This window comes from Muntiacus reevesi, chromosome 1 (assembly GCF_963930625.1).
Source record: "Muntiacus reevesi chromosome 1, mMunRee1.1, whole genome shotgun sequence".
Taxonomy (NCBI): domain Eukaryota; kingdom Metazoa; phylum Chordata; class Mammalia; order Artiodactyla; family Cervidae; genus Muntiacus; species Muntiacus reevesi.
In genome coordinates this window covers 137,419,334-137,439,437 of record NC_089249.1, presented here as the reverse complement: position 1 = coordinate 137,439,437, position 20,104 = coordinate 137,419,334, and the positions used below count along the sequence as shown (strand labels likewise).

General features: G+C 40.4%; 1 protein-coding gene across 3 annotated transcripts in view; it reads left to right on the top strand.

The window, feature by feature from the left end:
* The window catches only part of IL12RB2 (interleukin 12 receptor subunit beta 2), a 68,332-nt gene that overhangs the window by 10,250 nt on the left and 37,978 nt on the right, over window positions 1–20,104 (top strand). For all 3 annotated transcript variants that reach the window (XM_065911230.1, XM_065911229.1, XM_065911232.1), the window contains exons 6-7: window positions 1,415–1,565; window positions 10,748–10,827. In XM_065911230.1, the coding sequence (XP_065767302.1) occupies window positions 1,415–1,565; window positions 10,748–10,827 (231 nt within the window). The remainder of the gene's footprint in view (window positions 1–1,414; window positions 1,566–10,747; window positions 10,828–20,104) is intronic.

Here is a 20,104-nt window from a genome sequence, read left to right as displayed (position 1 = left end):
CCCTGGCAGTCCAGTGGTTAGGACACTGCCAAGGGTCCAGGTTTGATTCCTGGTGGGAAAACTAAAATCCCATAAACCATGCGTCAAAAAAAAGAAAAAAATGAAAACAAATATCTTAAAATTTGATCATTGATGCTGAAATTTTTTAAGCCATAAGCTTCTGTAAATTCACACTAATTTTCTATGATTTATTTCTAGTAAATATTCACTTTTCCTTGTTGTTCTACTCCATACCCCATTATTACTTCCATTATTACTTTTTAGTAATTTCTTTTAAATTATTTATATATTTAGTTGACTGCACTGGGTTTTAGTTTCCACATGCAGGATCTAGTTCCCTGACCAGGGATGGAACTCAGGCCCCCTGCATTGGCAGCACAGCGTCTTAGCCATTACACCACCAGGGAGTCTCATGTTCTAGTAATTTTTTAACCTATTGGAAAAAGAAATATTAGGGAATGTTGAGAGGCTTATCTAAATTGAATATTCCAAGATAAAACTTTACACTTTGATGTAATATTGAACATTAAATTTTTACAATAAAAATGTAGGATTATTATTCTTTCCAGTATTTTGGTAAAATACAGTGCCTATAATAATAACAAAGGATCGGTTCCACATAGGAGAATTCCATGGACTATTCCCTGGGGTCACAAAGAGTCGGACATGACTGAGCGAATTTTACCCTATTCAAATATTAGTCGCTCAGTTGTATCTGACTCTTTGTGACCCTGTAGAGTGTAGCCCGCCAGGCTCCTTGGTCCGTGGAATTCTCCAGGTAGTAATACTGGAGTGGGTTGCCATTCCCTTCTCCAGGGAATCTTGCTGACCGAGGGACCCAACTCAGGTGGATTCTTTACCATCTGAGCCACCAGGGAAGCCCTAGTTCCACATATAGAAAGGTATAATAATTAAATTTTTATATATTGTTGTTGTTGTTCAGTCACTAAGTTGTATCCGACTCTTTGCGACCCCAAGGACTGCAGCATACCATTTAATAATTTTCTTATATAATTAAATTTTTCTGTTTGGAGCCAGTTTTGTGGCTCCATTCATTGCATTCTAATTGTGGCCAAATAAAAAAATAATATCTAGTTAGAAAGAAACTTTTTCAAGGCCTTTTTGAAAACGAGTAGTTTTCAGGCTTTACTTGTTTTATAGCTGGTTTCTGGATCCCCCTTGGAATCTATATAGATGAGTTGTTAGATCCATGAATTTTTTTGTCTTTGTGTTTCTAATGAGACTCTATTGTTTCAGGTTAATATCATATGTATTCAGTAACCCAGTCATTATATTTCTTCTCATTGAATGACAAATTTGAAAAGTAAAAAGGGTTATCTAGTTTGGTTTTCTTACCTTTATTTTAATTAATTTAATATTAACAGGCACTTAACAAAATCTTGTTGGTTTCAAGGTTAATGCCACAAATGCCAAAGGAAGACATGACTTGCTGGATCTGAAACCCTTTACAGAATATGAATTTCAGATTTCCTCTAAGCTACATCTTTATAAAGGTAGCTGGAGTGATTGGAGTGAATCATTGCGAACACAAACACCAGAAGAAGGTTCGTGTCCAAAAAAAAGGCGGGGGGGAGGGCGGGGAAGGAGGGGTGGATAAAAGGTGTGAAAGACAAGAAAGAGAGAGAGGTAGATGTAATAATTTCCTTAGAATAGACTCTAAAGTACTGATACTAAATCAAAACAATGCATTAATTAACAAGCTCATTTTAACATCAGCTTAAGTATTGAAGCTGTCCAGAGAGATATGTTTATATTTCTTGGAAATTTTTGACATTAGTTAAGTCCTACTCTTGTTTGTCACATATTATCACATTGGTTACAAGCTTTATGCCTCTGTTTGATTTTATCTCTTACTTCTATTTCACTTACTATCTCAGTTACTCTCTCTTATTCCACAAAGTTATGACTAGTAATTAATTTCATTCCTTTATCAATAAACCTTGATGCATCTTGCCTTTTGGGTTCTATGAAAATTAATATGGCTTTACAAGCCATACTAAAAGCTTGGGAAAAGGTAGTCTCTGGAGACATAACATTATAAAATAAAGTTTAACATCCAACAATCCTCTTTTCCAAATATTACAGCCCTGCACTTCTTCAAACTTTGATACTCACTTCTCACATGAGTACCATAGACTGCCCATAGCTATGAACAGGAGGTCAAATATATTTTTCAGTCTGATGAGTTTTTTTTTTTTTTTATAATTATTGGGATGGCTTTCATTGAAGTTCGTGCTGTGGTTCATGGGGTCGGAAAGAGTCGGACACGACTGAGCAACTGAACTGAGTCAAATATTTTATTAAAGAAAAAATGTTTATATGAATTTTATGCCTCTTCTAAATCTTTGGAGACATAAGAAATAGCCGTTTGAGTATTAGTTTTCGAAAGCACTCAGTGATTCAATATACAACTTCATAATTTGTCTAAATTTGTCTCAGAGGAAAAATAATCAGCATATTATCCATTGCTTTATAATCTGGAGATTTTCAGCCATTAATGGCAGAAAAGCTAAGTGCTTATTTGTGAAACTTACAGATATTTGTGCATGTAAACTAGCCTCATGACTAAGCTACATTCATTTTCTGTGAGCTGCTAGTGATTTTTGGTAACTGATGAAATCGAATGACTTTCAAGGATATAAATTATTAATCAAATAAATAATATATAAATCATAGAATAATTGTATACACTTCCTTTCTTCTTAACAGTAATTTCATTTCTCTAAAAATGTTTATAAATGAATTCATTCAACAAATTATAATTTTTCCTCTCATTTTATGATAATAATGTTTTAACGTTGAGCCACTGTTCTCTCTTTGAATGTGTGTCAGTTTTGAAATCCAGAGCTTACTTCTGTTATCCTTTTGTCACACATGTCAAAGTGATGCATTTTTAAAATGTCTTAAGGATTAGAATATATACATTATACAGATAAAATTCTTGGATGTAAGCCATATTTTATGTCCAAGTCCAAGGTAGTATATAGTCTGAGAAGTTAAGTTGTATCACATTAAGCTAAAATATAAAATAGGGAAACTCTGGGCTCATAAATTCTTGTCATTTTTACTCACACTTGATAATGACCTGTTTAGAGATGTGTGAAAAGTTTTTTCTTTTTTTTTCAAGTGTTTATCTGTTGAATTAAAAACCCATCAAGGCAGAATGGTAACTTTCTCATATCCTATATAATAAACCACCACCATAACAATGAATGTAGCAACTTGTTGTGTTTATGAACTCGTGGATGGTTATGAATTGAACCAAGGAAGCTGGCTTATTCAGAGTAGTTGCAAACATTCACAAAGAGAGAAACCCATACTCTGAAATACGCCACATTGACCAAGCTCTGCTGACTTCCTCTCTGTCTGAATCTCCCTTTTTTGTGTTTGATCTTTCTGTGGGTTGTTGTAAGATCTCTTTTCTCTTACTCTAAGCTTCATGGTTTTCACCTCTTACCACTGTTTCTGTCATCAGTTTCTGTATGAAACACCAACTGATGTAAACCTAAAAGGTGTGAAATTTTTTTAAACACTTCTTCCTTTTAACCCTTGGGATCTGTATGCAAATGTAACTTGGCATTTAAAAAAAAATACTAGTAAGCTTTTTTTTTTTTTAGTTACTGTCTAAAACTGAGCAATGTTATTATGATAGAGCTCTTTCTTTGTAGCCTTGGCTACTCAAAACAGCACAATATGTTATCTCTTAGTGGTTTGGATGTAGTTATTTATAGCATGTCAGCAGAGAATGAAGGCATTATTCACTCCATATGGCCCTTCTCCATGTCATTACATTAAACTCTTGTCACAGTCCTCCATGAAGAACATTTAAAAAATGACCACTAAGTAAGGGCTGGAAGGAAACAGATCACATTCCTATGCTTAGGAAGAGAGTCCAGTAATCAGTATACATCAAATGTGGGCCTGATACTGGGAAATGAGCAGTCATATTTTGCTTCTGAGCAGTCATATTTTGCTTCTAGTGGGAAAACGGTCTTGGGTTTGGGTTGCATAATGTCTTCACATGCCTGAGAAAATGCCCAGGTGTTGGGGTACCCTGCTTCCTCATCATTTTGAACACCCAAGAGGAAACTCCAAAATAAAGGTGAATGAACCATTCCTTAGAGCTACATTAAGTGTTTCTAGCTATTCATCCTTCATCATTTCTCAAAGTGTTATCTGTATCTTTGGTCTTGGTAAACTTGACTGTGGGCAGTTAATAAAGGAAGTGTTACATGCTCACACTAGTGCCGGAGCAGTAAAGGAGCAGTCCTCCCCCATCATGGCGATGGCATAGGTAATTGGTGAAAGATCCCCAAAGAGGGAAAAAACATAGCTGCAGCCACCCATCTTCCCATTGAGAAGCTAGACAATTGTTCACTCACTTGTGATTTTAAATAATTGCTAGGATAGGTTAGGTGTGAACAATTAAATACTAGAGGTTATTTTACCACCTGTTAGCAAGCAAGATGGTAAGTCTAGCTTAGGAGTCAGCAAATATTTTCTATAAAGTTCCAAGGCTGAAATAATAAATATTTTCAGCTTTGCAGACCTATGATCTTTGTCATAACCATTAAAATTTGCTGTTATCACATGCAAGCAGCCATTGACAGTCTAGAAATACATAGACAAAGCTGTATCCAAAATTTTATTTTTGCACACTGAAATTTGAATTTTATAAAATTTTTATGTCACTAAAAAGGATCCTTCTTTTGATTGGTTGTCAACCATCTAAAAATGTGAAAGCTATTATTATTAGTTCACTGGCTATACAGAAACAGGGAATAGGGAACCAGTCAGATTTGGTCCATGGGCCATAGTTTGCTGATTCCTAAATTAGCTAAACTTAAAAATATCATGCTTGTGTCTTTTTGCCTAAGACTTGAGGAAATGAGAATGAATGGTTCTTTGCCTTCTCAAGGGACTTAGCTAAAAACACTTTCATTAGAGGGAAAATGTTATGTTTAAGATCCAATGGGTGTCCTTACCCTCTTTTATTCTTCTTGTGGCCTCTTCTAAACTCAACACCTACCCTGGAAGAAGTAAATGCCTAAGCTTAATTATTTGACAAGATGGTAATCATTCCAATGGGAAGAAATGCTTTCCATGAAACCCTCCAAAAGAAGCCAGTAGGGAGTAAAAGACACTTCTCTGGATGATCTGTGAGGAATGTGTGTATGTCAGGCACTATGCCAGGTACTCAGACACAATGATAACCAGTCAGATCCTCAGGTTCAGGGACTTACAGTCTATCTTGGAACATCAGGGAAAATTCCTGGAAGAGATGGCACCATGAATAAGCTGCAAAGTCCAAAGGGAATCTTGTGGCCGTCTACCATCTGGAGCATGCGGTCTCCAAGGTACTGCAGTAGAAGGAAAGAGCTATTATCTCCTGGAAGTACTTGCTTCTGTTGAGTTCTGTGAAATCTCTTGTTTCTGATTTTTCTTCTACCCTCTTGGCCAGTTCTTCCCAGTCTTTTTTGCCGGCCATCTTTCTCTCCTTAATCTCAATATATAGGGCTTTGTATTGGGTCTCTTTCTTTTCCCAGCTGACCTCATTCAATCTCATGGCTCTAAAGCTACATGGGTAGGTAAAGAGAAAGAAAGAAGATAGTTTGTGTTCTGGAGTCTCTCCAGAACTTCAGATTTGTATTCCAGCCACCTATTCTACATCTTCACTTAGATATCAACAGATACACTAAACCTCAACATCGCCTAAAAAGATTGTTTTTTCTCCAATGCAAAATGCTTTCAGAATGCCTCTGTTTCAGTCTTTCCTTTCATGGTAAATGACTCCACCATATTCCTAGTTATTCAAATCAAAAAGTGGAGAATTTATCCTTAAAGTCTCCTTTTCTCCCATTCCATCATATCAGCATTGAGTCTCCTAAACATATTCAAAATGTATTCGTTGCTTCCATTGCTACTCTGACTATCCTAGTTTAAGCTACTTTCTCATTACAAAGCATAACAACAAAATGAACACTTACAAACTCATCATTTAAGTTAAATGCTGTAAAATTACTGATATATTCTTACCCTGTCAGACTTCCCCACAGGTAGCCACTGTCCTGGATTGTGTATTTATGTCATCATCACACTTTTCTCATAGTTTTCAGAAATGCATATATTTCTAAACAGTGATTAGTGTTGCTTCTTTTGAGTTTGATCAAAATTATATGCAGTGTATAATCTTTTGCAACTCATTTTTTTCCCCCATGAGCACTCTAACATGATGCCTCCATTGATTTTAGGATAGAGGAAACATCCCTGCTTCTGTTAAGAAATAGGCTCTTCACTTGTGATCTGGATGTTGAAAGATTATCTTTCCTAAAAAGAAAAAAATAGATGGTGGATTTTCAGCTATGTCACGTGTTCCCAATAAATCCAGTGAAATGAGAATAGAGAAGTAATCATCAGATTTGACAAAGCAGCATTGATTTCTGACCAGGAGCAGAGTTGTGGGGGCATTGAATGAGAGTGAATGTGAGGTGAGGGAGTAAAGACAGTGACAATTCACTGGAGTAGGATGTAGTGTTAAGAAATTCCTTAATTTGTTTTAGGACCAGAGATAATACAGTATATTTATAAGGTGATTTTTGGGACCTAGCAGAGAGGAAGAGATTAATGATACAGGAAATAGGATAATAGGGGGAGAGATACATGTGATGAAGCAAGGAGGATGGAAACCTAGAACTCAGGGGGTTGGTCTGTGATGGAAGTAGGGAATGCTTCATCCACAGTAAAATCAGTGGAAGTGATGTGTTAGGGAATTGATGGGGAAGTTTGAAATACTAGGGACTTTCTGTCTGATTGCTTCCTTTTGCTCAGTGAAGTGTGAGGCAAAGACATGAGTTGAGAGAATCAGATCATTGGAAGTCAGCACGTAGAGGGACTTATAGCACCAACCTTTGGGAAGGAGCAACCCCTGTGGATGATGAGCCACCAAAAATAGTGACAGAAAGGAGTAAAAAGAGAGAGTGAAGGAAGTGTTGAAAGTTATCAAAGAGGAGGAGGGGTGGGGGAGTCTGTGAGGGCTTCCCATGGAGACATTGCAGGTGGTAACATATGAAGGCAAGAGTCTACCATGAAGAAACTTGTTTAATCATGTAGGTGTTTGTGAATCTGTGAATCTGTTTGAGTTGTTTGAAACTAGAATTTAGAGAAGTGTATCACAGTCCAAAGAGTGGACATTGAGGAACCAAGGTGGTGGATGATTTACTTGACTCTGTCTTTCCCTGCCTGGAGCATGGCTTGGACCAAAATATTCTCATGGGTTCAATTTAGTCCACTACCTGAAATCTCCCAAGGTACTTCTTTTTCATATTCACTTTGTGTTAAATTCTCCATTTTCACTGTTCTTAGAGATCTTTCTACTCTACTCCACTGCCTGCTAAAACCTCTGTGGAGGGATTGCTGTCTACTTGCAATTCAGTTGCTCTCATCCACACCCTTGCACTCACCTTGGGTTCCGAGATGGATGCTAATCTCAGAAGCAGCACATGGCTTAGCCCTGATTTACTTACCACACGTCCTGTTTCATAGAATCCTCAAATCTTGGAATTCTCTTGTAACTCAGCCAGTAAAGAATCTGCCTGCAATGCAGGAGACCCGGGTTTGATTCCTGGGTGGGAAAGATCCCCTGGAGAAAGATATGGCAGCCCATTCCAGTATTCTTGCCTGGAGAATCCCATGGACAGAGGAGCCTGGTGGGTTACAGTCCATGCGGTTGCAAGAGTCAGACACAACTTAACGACTAAACCACCACCACCAGAGTTGAAAGAATCCTTTGATGGCAGTTAGGCCGATCTTCTGCTTAATTTTGGATGTCTTCTTTTTTTATATTGGTGATTCCTTCCTCTTTAACCCAGTTTTTTTCTTCACATTGATAGTACATTCATCTCAGAAGAAATGACTTCCATTGCTCAATATTCATATTTTTTTTATCATTTATACTCATCCTTTTTGTGTGTGTCACTTGGGACAAATGGCCTTTGTCTTTCCTTTTCTTACCTGCCTATGATACTTTTATCTGACTTTTTTTTATGACACTGAGGTTAGGACCCCCAAGTGACTTTGACAGTTGAATGTCAAAGATTCTCTATAATATTAGCCCTTATATTGCTTTACGCAGCAGTAGTTTGACATTTCTAATCATGAAGTTTTACACTTTGAAACCCATACAGATTTGGCTAATGATTTCTCTCCCATAGAGGCTTACACTGCAGGTGGGCACCATTAAAATTTCAGCTTCACTTGCAATTTATCTTTTGAAGAAAATATGACTCTTGAATTTGATTCTTAGCTCTGTAATAATCTGGTAGGTTGTAGAGGCAATGAATGGCAATGAGAGGTGAGTGTTCCCTTTAAGTTTCTTTTTTTTTTTTTTAATTTTATTTAGTTATTTTTTTTTTCAGTGGGTAAGTTTCTTACCTATATGTAATAAGCTGAAGGCATGTAACACCATGGACCATGTCCACTGGCCTTGACCCTGAGCACACCATAGTTTCCAAATCCTGACTGGGTAGTCAATGTCTGGGTCATCTAGTTTGTGGAGTGTTCAGATCTTTGCTCAACATGGTGAACGGTAACAGGGTCTTTGGAGACAGCAAAACTTGGGCCCAGCTCTCAGCTTTGCCATTACCATCTCTGCAGTTTCTGTAAATCATTTGACCTTTGTCAGCTTCCTTGTCCTCAGCTGCAAAACAGATCTAATCATATGCTCCTTCTGCATTGTGTGAGGATTAAGTGAGAGCATGGGTATAGTGTCCAGAGATTACTTGGCATGTGGTAGGTGGTCAATAAACACCAGGTCCCCTTCCTTTCTGTTGCCTGTGCTTTTTTCCTTTTTACATACGGACTAGCAGGAAAAAAGTTCCGAGCTTGATTCCTGGGTCCCTGTAATCCTGAAGGGTAGAGAGCACTTTCAGAATGTCTTCTGTACACATTTCTTACCATTAAGTCCTCGCTGCAAGGGTGAATACTACCACTGGTCGGAAGAGAAGGGGAAGAAGTGAATGTTTAGAAATTAACAGAGATGAAGGTGAGAGAGGCAGGAAAAGGAAGTAACAAAGGAAAAGACTAGAACATGAAAGAGGCACACCCAATGGAGGGCGTAAGTTTTACAGAGACGCTGTAAGCCTTCCCAGAGCCAGGCAACTGCATGATGCAGAGCAAAGATCACAGACCAGAGCTGTGTTCAAAGCCTGGCTTCTCTACCAATTAGTTCTGGAACTTTGATCAAGTTCCTTAACTTCTTTGAACTTCAGTTTTCAAGTGAAGAAAACAACAGCAGCTAAGTTTACTGAGTGCTTAACATGTGTAAGCACACATGTTTCGTTTAAATTCTCAAAACAGCCCCATCTGATGTGTAGAATTATGATCCTCATTTGACAGACGAGGAACCTGGCTTAAGGACATGGTTAGCATTGTTCAGGATCACAGAGCCTGGATATACCCACAGAGGGCCTGGCTCTGGAGCTCACACTTTAAGCACTGCACCAAAGCTAGAGTGTCACGGGGCTGAGGAGGACGTGAGATGTCACTGAATGAGCCCACATGGGGCCTGCCCTTGGTGTGTGCTGGGACATGTGCCCCCTCCCTGTCCTTCTTTCTCTTCTCCTCTTCCTGGCTGCTTGTCTTCTGCCATCCAGGTGGGACTTAGCTTTCCGGGAATTCCCAGCTGTTTAAATGGAACTTGCTGCTCCAGAAGGAACCCCAAGATAGCTTCACCCTAATATACTCTGAGAGTCACTGTTACACAAGTTAGGTTGGCGCAATTGAAGGCTGTTTTCAGGGATTGCTTCTATTGATTCCACCCCTGGCTGTAAATCAAAACAAATCTGATAGTGGGAGAAAAAAATTATTTCACCCACTCATAATACACATACATACACACACTTAGACATAGGAGTTGATTATTCAGTTTCTTTTCAAAAAATATGTTCAGTTGACTTTCTCAAATTAAATTAGTTCATATTTGACCGTTGTTTTATGGATTGGTGGTTATTTCTTCTACTAGTTCAGCCTGTGTTTCAGCATCAAGTAGATGATATTGCCTGGTTTGTTCATTTGCTTATTCATCATTTAACAAAGGATAACTGGGAGCCTGTTACATTCTAAGCACTGCAGTGGATATGAGGAATACTAAGATGAATGAGACAGACTTCCTTACAAATAGATTATTGTCTGATGGTCATAAAACCAAATAATTATACTCCAACATAAATTCAGGAATGGAGATGAACACAAAGTTCAGCCTTTGTGTTTTGTATTTTACAGGATTGAAAAATGTTTTCTCATGATTTATGTCTGTTTTCCTGTTGAGAATTCTTTATGCATTCCAACAAAAAAGAATTAACCGTGTATACTTTCTTTGAGTTATTTTACTAATACATGTTCAAGGGTAAGTTAAGAAGGTAGTGTCCCCTTGTCATTTATAAAAGTTTGTTTTTAAGGTTGTTGTTTAGTCACACAGTCATGTCTAACTCTTTGTGACCCCATGGACTACAGCACTTTCTTTTTTCTGACTTCTGTGGTCATGCATGTTCATTATTTAACAGAAGAAAAAGGAAAATACTGGGATATGAAGAAAATTGAAATTACCCTATAATTCTACTCTCCAAGGATCATTTAATCAATAACCAATTGACTTTTAAAGTTTTTACATTGTGTATTTGTATATATGTATATATATATGAAGCTATGGGTTTTTTCCCCTTCAAAACAGAGCCTACTGGGATGTTAAATGTCTGGTATATGAGACAGCACATTGACTACAATAGACAACAGATTTCTCTTTTCTGGAAGGTAAGTTTGCAGTGTCCACTAAAAATTCAGGAGAACTATATATTTAGTTTTTTTAATTGAGATATAATTGACATATGAAGAGAATTACATATTTGAATGGTAAGTTTCAAGGCCAAAGAGCTTGTTCTATAGTTGCTTTGATATGAGGCTTCAGAGACTGTGTTGAACTCATTTTCTCAGCCAGATCTTCATAATGGTTGACTCTATGTCATTTACTTTTCCAACACAAGGGTGAGGACTCTTGACTTCCTGCCTCCACATAATCATATCTTTCCCTCTTCCACTTCCAGTCAGATCTAGGTCTCTTCCCTTCCCGAAGTGTGCCCACCCTCTGACCCCATTCACCACACCTTCGCTTCTGATTCTGTTCCCTCTCTGCCTCTCCTCCCACCCCACAGATACAGTATGCCCAGCAGTGACCACCTCACTTTTTCATTTTAGGGGAGAGCAAAGCTGTGGATATAGATATTTAGGAATATGTTTTCTATGGTCATTGAAAAGTGAACGGGTGGAAAGTAAGCTCCTCTACCTCAGGAATACTAATAATAGTAGAAAATAAGAGGAATAGGAATAGCAAACAGCCTTTCCTCAAGAATAGTAGTAAAACAGTGGTAAATAGAACAACCTTCCAGGAAACAGTGAGGCCCAATGTTATGACAGAATGTAAAAGTTTCACAAAGTGCTAAAAGCTGGCATTATCATTTCACTTAACCCTTACAAAAACCCTAAGAAATACATATAGTATCCCCACTAACACATGAAAAAAACTGAGAGTCCAAAAAAGGAGATTTTTCCCAAAGTCAACTACCTACTAAGTGCAGAGCTGGGACTGAAACCCCATCCAGAGCTCTTTCTACTACAGCATGACTCATTTTGTCCCCAAAAATATATATACTGTTTGAATTGAGCTACTGATTGGCAAGTTTATAAGAAGAGGTTTTATTTCTCAAAACCTATGTCTTTTTTACGACATGTCTTCCAGTTAAGGGTAAATAAACAGTTTTGGAATTATGCAGCTGATAAGCGTGAAACCAGAAGTCAGAGTAATAAAGTCCTCTGATGGGGTTAGCATGATAGATTTTGATAATTACAGTCTTCTTCAATTTTAAGAAATGAGCTCTTTCTCCCTCTTTCCCTTTCTCTCTCTCTCACATAAAATCTCTGGTATAAAAAGAGACTACTGTAAATAGCTTGGTGAGTCATAATCAAGTTCTTCACTTTGAAACTAAAACTGCAGCTTAAAATTTATCTTAAAAAATGAATTTTTAATAGCAAGATTATTCTTAAAGCAAGGCATTTAGAGCAACCATAATTTGTAAATAGTATAGAAGAACCTAGCTCAATTCCTGGCTGTTGGTTTTCATTTTCACAAGTAAGCAACTGGTTAAAATGGAAATTCTTCATCTCGTAAAGATCCCGCCTCCAAAAATGTTCTTTACAGTTATCTGAAAATATGCTGTTCTGGTCCCATTTCATTCCTCTCAACTCTGGGGTTTCTCTTGGTAGAATGAGAGTAATGATCAAAGTACCTGCAGAATTCAAGGTGGGAGGTGGAAGCACAAGTAAATGAGAAGGTGCAAACCCAGAAAAATCACTGGGGCTGCCAAGGAAAAATTAGATGGTACTGCAACATGATTTTTATCATAAGAGTGTAAGCAACATACCCAGTGCTAGACCTGTGTTTCTTTCTGTCACAAAGAGCATTTAGAACAGGCGTAAGCAGGGCACCCTGAAACCAGCCTCGGAGCAAAGTCAAAATAACGATTTGTTAGCCAACAGGTCGATAGGCATGGGTTTGGGCAGACTCTGGGAGTTGGTGATGGACAGGGAGGTCTGGCGTGCTGCGATTCATGGGATCACAAAGAGTCGGACACAACTGAGCGACTGAACTGAACTGAACTGAATGTTTAGCAAACTTCCACATGCGGATTCCTCTCTGCTGCTCATCTTAATCTTGTCCCTGTTTCTTACAAAGCTTTAGGTTCTAAAATGAAGTCTTGAAACTCAAAAGGGCTTTAAAACTCTTCTGGTCCACCCTATCTCTCATGAACATTGCTCCTAGTTCAGCCAGGACAGATAGATGTCTCTGCTGGGACCTTCTGGGACAGGAAGAACTGCTCTGGAGACAGCCCACCTTGATGGCATCTCTTGTCTATAAGTTAGAAAAGGTTTTCTTTGGTGGAGCCAAAATTGTGGGCCCAAGAAGGATCTTTTGGACCGGAACAGATTTGAATAAGAAACCAAAAATGTAAAAACTAGAAGTTTCTACAACCTTGTGCTAGATGGTGATCATGACAGGGCACCTTCAAAACCTTCAGTGATTGTCCAGCCTGAAAAAGGAGAGTTGGAGCCAGCCCTCTGTTTTCCAGGGTTGTTACAGGACTTAGTCCCTAGTCCTTCCCAGGTGGCGCTAGTGGTAAAGAACCCTCCTGCCAATGCAGGAGACATAAGAGATTTGGGTTCCGATCCCTGGGTTGGGAAGATTCCCCTGGAGAAGGAAATGGCAACCCATTCCGGTTTTCTTGCCTGGAGAGTTCCATGGACAGAGGAGCCAGTAGGCTACAGCCCATAGGGTCACACAGAGTCAGACACGACTGAAGTGGCTTAGCACATGCACACACAGGACTTGGTCCTTTCCTGTTGAATCCTGGATTTCTTCAACGGCCCTGCACAGGAAGTGGCAATTAAACCCTGACCAGAGTTACTGAGATGAGTGGTTCTGCTCTGGGCCCCAGAATCACGAATCCCAGACCTCTAGAGCCAGAGGGCATTTAAGCAGCATGCAGTTCCAGCAATCATTTTACAAACATGGAAACTGCAGTCTGGGGAGGGAAAGCGATTTCCCACAAGGATTTCTGTAACGGTGCCTGCAGCTGGGAGCCCTTCCTGGTGGAATACTGCCCTTCTGTTTGGAACCACCCCTCTCCCATTCCTCCGACTGGGGATTCCTCTTGCCGCCCTCAGGCAGGACTGGGAGCTGACGGCGCAGTGCTGTGACATGAGGAACTCATCAAAACCTCAGAGCAGCCTGCAGCCAGATCAGGTGCTTTGTGGTGGGGCCCAGTCAGACCTCACTGGGGAAGGGAAGTGAAGACATGCGTGTGATGGGTGATTTTTCTTTTCTAACTTTGATCAATACTGGGAAACCCAGTGAAAGGGACACCCCGCCACTGCAGAGGGGAATTCAGGGCTTCAGCACCAAAGGAAGCCCCAAGTAAAACCCCATCAGCCTGTGAACACAGAGAGAGCACGTTTCTCTTGCGGCTGGGGAAACGAGAGCTGACCTTTCATTTCTCTAGTATGTTTACACTAGAGGAGAACAACTTGATGCTGAATGGGTACAGCCCAGGTGTATGCAGAGGGTGGGGGGGGGGTGGGTGGAGGGAGGGGAGACGGGTCCGTGGTGAGGATGTGTGAGTGTCTGGAGTGGTGTGTATGCATGTGTGTTGTGTGTGTATGAGTGCACATGTGTATGAATCCATGTGAATTTTGTATTCGTGGGAGGGATCTGATTGTGTGGGTGTGTAGATATGAGTACGTATGTGATTGTGTGGGCATGTATGCTGTACTTGGATGTGAGTGTCTTAGTCATATCTAATAAGATGCCATAGTTTGGGGGCTTGTAAATAGCAGAGATCAATTTCTCACGGTTCTGGACGCTGGAAATCTGAGATCTGGCTGCCAGCATGGTTAGGTTAAGGGCTAAACCACTCTTCTGGGTCGCAGACTTCTGTTGTGTCCTCACATGGTGACATGGTGGAAGGGGCTAGACAGCTGTCCGGGGTCTTGGAGAGTGCTGATCCCATCCATGGGTGCTCCACACTTATGACCTAATCAACTCACAGAGGCCCCACCTCTTGACACCATCAGATTAGGTGTGAAATTCCAATGTGTGAATCACCATTGCAGTGAGTGAGTGTAAAGGCATGAGTGTGTGGAAGATGGGTGTGTGGGGTGTATGTGGGTGTGAGTGTGGGTGAATATGTGTGGGTCTGTGAGTGTGAGGGGTGGGTGTGAATGTGAGCATCTACATGTGTGTCTATTTAGGAATGTGACTGTGAGTGTGTTGAGGGTAGAGGAGACCGCTGTTGTTCTGGTTCCTATGTAGTTCCTCATTTTCCCACACCTTGGTTTCTCCTAAAAGCTACATTTCCTCAAAAGTATTCTGTACTGTTTTTTGCCATAGTTTTGTTTTTTTTTTTTTAATTTTTGGTCACACCACACGGCTTGTGAGATCTTAGCTCCTCGACCAGATATTGAACCTGCAGTAAAAGCACGGAGTCCTAACCACTGGACCACCAAGGAAGTCCCCATAGTTGCTTTTAAGAGAAAAAGTACTTTCTATGTTGAAGCCAAAAAGTTGAGCCTAATCTATGAATAAAGCAAAAACACCTGGGTATTGTCAAAACAGTAAATGCGGTGGTAGAAAATGTTGCTCTGTCACCAACAGCCCTGGTGTTGGATGAGAGCCCTTCTCACGGGGTCACCAATTCTTTCCCTCACATTCTCTCTAAATCCCCTTCCGCACAAACTTTCACATCATTTCCTTTGCTTTGACCAGTTATTTCCATCTGTGATTCCAGTACACTTTCCTTCAGTTAATTCAGCTTCCATCCTTTAGGAAGAAGATCACTTTGAATATATATATGGATGATATATGAAAAGATATGACAGTGGGTTAAAGCCACATTACCCTTTCCAGTTTCCTCTGTCAATTTCTTCAGAGTCCTCTCACTGTCTGAAGCATGGCTTATCATAAACTTTCTGAAATTTAGGTTTAGGCCATGGGTCTGGAAGAGAAGTGTCTGTGTGCAGATGGAGCTGAATTCCCTTCTTCATTTGCTCACTCCCTCATTTGTTCATCCAAGCAAACAAGTACATTAAAGCCCCTCTTTAGGCCTAGAGCCCATGTTGTATGCAAGGACATGGACGTGAACAAGCCAGGTGCAGGCTCCATGTCCTTGAGCTCACAGTCCAGCAGAGGAGGACAGAAGTGCAGAGGGGATGGTGAGGGTCTTCAGGTGTTAAGAAGGAGTTCAAGGTTCAGCTGAGGGGACTATGTCCAGGGAGGGGAGGGGTGAGGAGTCAGAGAGGACCTTTTAGAAGGTAATGCTGGCCGTTTCAGCATCTCCCATTCTCTGTGCAGCTGACTGACTTTGTGAACCATAGACCAAAGTGAAGCTCAGGCAATGAGTCACTGCAGTTAAGGAGACAGAGAGGAAGGTGCAAGGGATGGGAGGGTCTACACATGGAAAGATAGGCCTACAGTCAGAATCCATGTGAGGTCTGCTTGTTAGTTTCTTAATTGGTTGAAAGGATTTGGAGGTGTGGGTAAAATGAGTCAGTAGTCTAGTCACTGAGGATTAAATAGGGTGAAGTTTTTGTTTGTTTAAACTGAGTTTTAAGGATAAAATCTTTTGGAATATTTAAAAGCTTTAGAAAATATCATGTATAAATTTCCCCTTAAATTGTTTATATTGATTCTGTCCAGGTGTTATTATAGTTTTCTGACTTAAAAGAAGGTAATACTGGAGCTCCCAGAAGAACAAGTTAGTCAGGACAAGGGTGGGAGAACATTTGCCAGGAAGACCGCAGAGGGACATGGCTTTGGCACGTAAAGAATCCCATTAGTGAAGTGCTATCCCATAGAGATATTGGGTTGGCCAAAAAGTTCATTCAGCATAAGAGGCCACAAAAGCCTGAACAAACTTTTTGGCCAACCCAGTATAAAGCAAGCCACAGATGCAAGCCATATGTGTAATTTCAAACTTTCCCATAGCCACATTTTAGGACATTAAAAAAAATGGGTGGAGTTAACTTTAATAATACATATTACTTAACACGGGTTTATTGGGAATGTTATCATTTCAACATGTAATCGATTTAAAAATTACTAATGAGCTATCTTGGGGCTTCTCTGTTGGCTCAGTGGTAAAGAATCCACCTGCCAGTGCAGGAGACTCGGGTTTAGATCCCCGGGTTGGGAAGATCCCCGGGAGAAGGACATGGCGACTCACTCCAGTATTCTTGCCTGGAGAATCTCAGGGACAGAGGAGCCTGGGGGGCTACAGTCCATAGGGTCGCACAGAGTCAGACACGACGGAAGCGACTGAGCACGCACGCATGCACATGTCTATTAAGTGCCAGTATGGCGCAGAAGCCAAGAGCTCACCCTCCAGATGGCACCCCATCCTAGGTCAGGATAGCCCCATTTCAAAGGCTACAAGGCCCCCTCCTGTAGTGAGCAAGGTTCCTAAGCCTTGATAAGCAGGACAGGAGAGATGGGGAAATGCTTGTTTCCGAAAGAAAGAGGGCAGGGGAGGGGGTGTGGCGCAGGGGGGTTGGGGTTGAGCGCTTTGTATTCACTTGTTAAAAGAACTAATTCATTTGATGAGTGAGTGATGAGTGATAGTTGTTCAGTCATGCCTGACTCTTTCCAATTCCATGGAATGTAGCCTGCCAGGCTCCTCTGTTCATGGAATTCTCCAGGCAAGATTACTGGAGTGGGCTGCCATTTCCTTCTCCAGGGGATCCTCCTGACCCAGGGATCCTGCATTTCAGGAGAGTCTTTACCATCTGAGCCACCAGGGAAGCCTACTATTAAGAGACATTTGTAAGTATAAAGACAGGTCAACTTAAAAAGTTATCAGCAGGTACATGCTCAAACCATAGAAGACAAGGAGAAAGAGAAAAGAGCTAGCCCCAGACTAGTTAACTGAAGCACAGCTTCAGAAAGACAGTTGAGACCGGAAGCGGCTTGTTCAGTACATTCACTTGGTTTCTTTCTCCGTCTTTGTCTTTGGTGAATGAAGAGTGTTCCAGCCTGTATCACATTGCACTGAAGCCATGAATTCTTTGGCCTCCTCCCATGAAAGGGATTCAATAAAAGTAGAAAGTATTATTTGTAACCTGGTTTATATTGATGCAGGACAAATGTCTATTGTAAATCCCCAGGGAAGATTGGCTGCCAGGAGCCTCATATAATTATAGGAGGTATGCAACCTCAGAATCAATATTTAAATACAAAAGCAGCAGATGGGAAGATTAGTTTTGTTGCGGTATTCAACTCTGTCTCTTCTCTTTCCCAGCCCTGTCCCAACACAGGCTGGCACAGAATTGCTGCAGATACTTTCAGACAGAACAGGTTGCTTTCCCTTGCTTGCTGGTCACGCAAGCTGTACCAGCTGCCATGCAGGGAATTTGGGTTGGATAGCAGAATGTGGTCAGTGACAAAGATAAGAGTAAGTAGCAGAGAATTAACAGAAGATAGAAAACACAGATGCAAGGGGAGTTAAAGCTTGCTCTTAAAAAGTTTTCGTTATTTTGCTGTTTTCCAGCTGTGAAACAGGATAGAAATCATTATGCCAGGGCAACTGCCGGGAGGTAAATCAGTTCAGGGTAACAGAACACCTGGGGGGTGTCTAAGTGCCAGCATGAGAGCAGTTTAAGACTTCATCCTCCAGGTAGAGCGGCTGTGCTACCTGGGTTCAAGTTCCAGCTTTACCGCTTGCTGGCTGTGTGTCCTTGAGCATGGTGCTCAACCTCTCTGTGCCTTATGAGCACAATGTAGATAATAATAGCATATACTAAGTGAGATGGATATGAAAACTAAGGAGAGAATTGTGAAAAGTGTTTGCAAGGTCATTGTTAGGAGGCAAACACTGTGCATGACACTGCGGATGCAAAAATGAACTGACAGGCTAATGGGGAAAATAGATCCCCATTATTATTATTATAGATAATAGATTCCCATTATTATTATCAAAATAGATAGAAATTTCCAGTACAGTGATTTTTAAAACTTCCAGGTGAAGACTGTCTTTACTTTGAACTAGGACTGCTGAAGGCAGTCGTAAGTTGCAAAGTCGAGGTATTCAGGCTTAAACCCACAGATGATGTATAGACTTTGTAATCAACTGTATGATATTGGTGAGACTTCCACAGAGAGCTGTGGTATAAGCCAGGTTCAGAATAATAGAGGATTCATAGAAGAGCCATAAGGGTAAAGTGCCAATCGTGATGATTTTTATATTAGAGTGAGTAAAGAGTACCCACCAAGTGTCTTCACATCTGTCATGCACCAAACATTCTTTTGAAATAGTCTGCTTCCCCTTAGGTCATTGAATCCTCCAATATGTCTGTGCTGCACAAAGAATTATCCTCATTTTACATGTGAGGAAACTGAGGCTCAGAGAGTTGAAATAGCTTGCCCAAGGTCACACAGCTGCTAAGTGGTGAAACAGAAAAGTCAAAGATCTGTCCTAAGAACAAGAACTAAGTCAGCAGTGTTCCAGAACCCAAAAGGAAAACTAAAATCTTCACAGATAAAGCTGTGATTAGTAAGTGTTCAAACTCCCCAGCTTTCCAAGGGGTCCGGATTACAGGCTCTCTTCTCTGATATAGGCTAAACTCTAACCATTTTTAAAAAGTAATTTTTTGCCTCAGGAGAAATTCAGAAGTAAAATATTACTTTATTGTCAGTACAGTAGTTTTTTTTTTTTTTTTTTTTTTTTTTAAGTCCTAAGAGGAAATGCTTTACCAATTCACAGAAACACCTCTCCTATAATACACTTCAAAACAGAAACGGGGCAGTGCATTCTGAAATGCATCAGATTTTGTGCTTTCTTGGATTGCATTCACCAAGTTATTTTTGATTCTGAAAGCCTTTTCAGGCAGCAGAATTATTATAATGGTTTATAAGGGAGCTGTTCACTCCTTGCTTCTTGGACAAACCAAAGTCAGAACAGCTAAGTTCACTAGGTTTAGGTCATTTTCCACAGGACAGAGCAGAAAGAAAACTGAAGGGAGAGAAGCAGTGGACAACTTTTTCTTTTAGTGTATTCTTACCAGTAGAAGAAGGTAATATCACTGGCTGAAATCTGCTCTTAGCACTGCCCAAGAAGGGACAAGAAGTACCCTGTCTTTGTGATGTTCACAGGGACCCCAGGCTCAATATGAGTATCACCTTCATCTCTCACATCCACCAGGGGGCGCACTAAAATCTCACATTACTGTGGGGACAAGTTCATTTCTTAACCTCTTGAGCTTTAGCACCCTCATCAGAATGGGGAGTTATAAGGAATAAATGTGACACTCGTTGTAGAGCTCCTGACTCATGGTATGGCCCAATAGATGATAGATTCCCCCTTCTCACCCATCCAAATAAACACTAGAGGAAAAAATAAGTTTACCTGAAAAGACCCAGCTGGCTTCTCAGGCCAAGGTTCTTCTTATTTCAGAACTTGTCTCCTTCTGACTCAGAGCCTGTCGGCTCTGG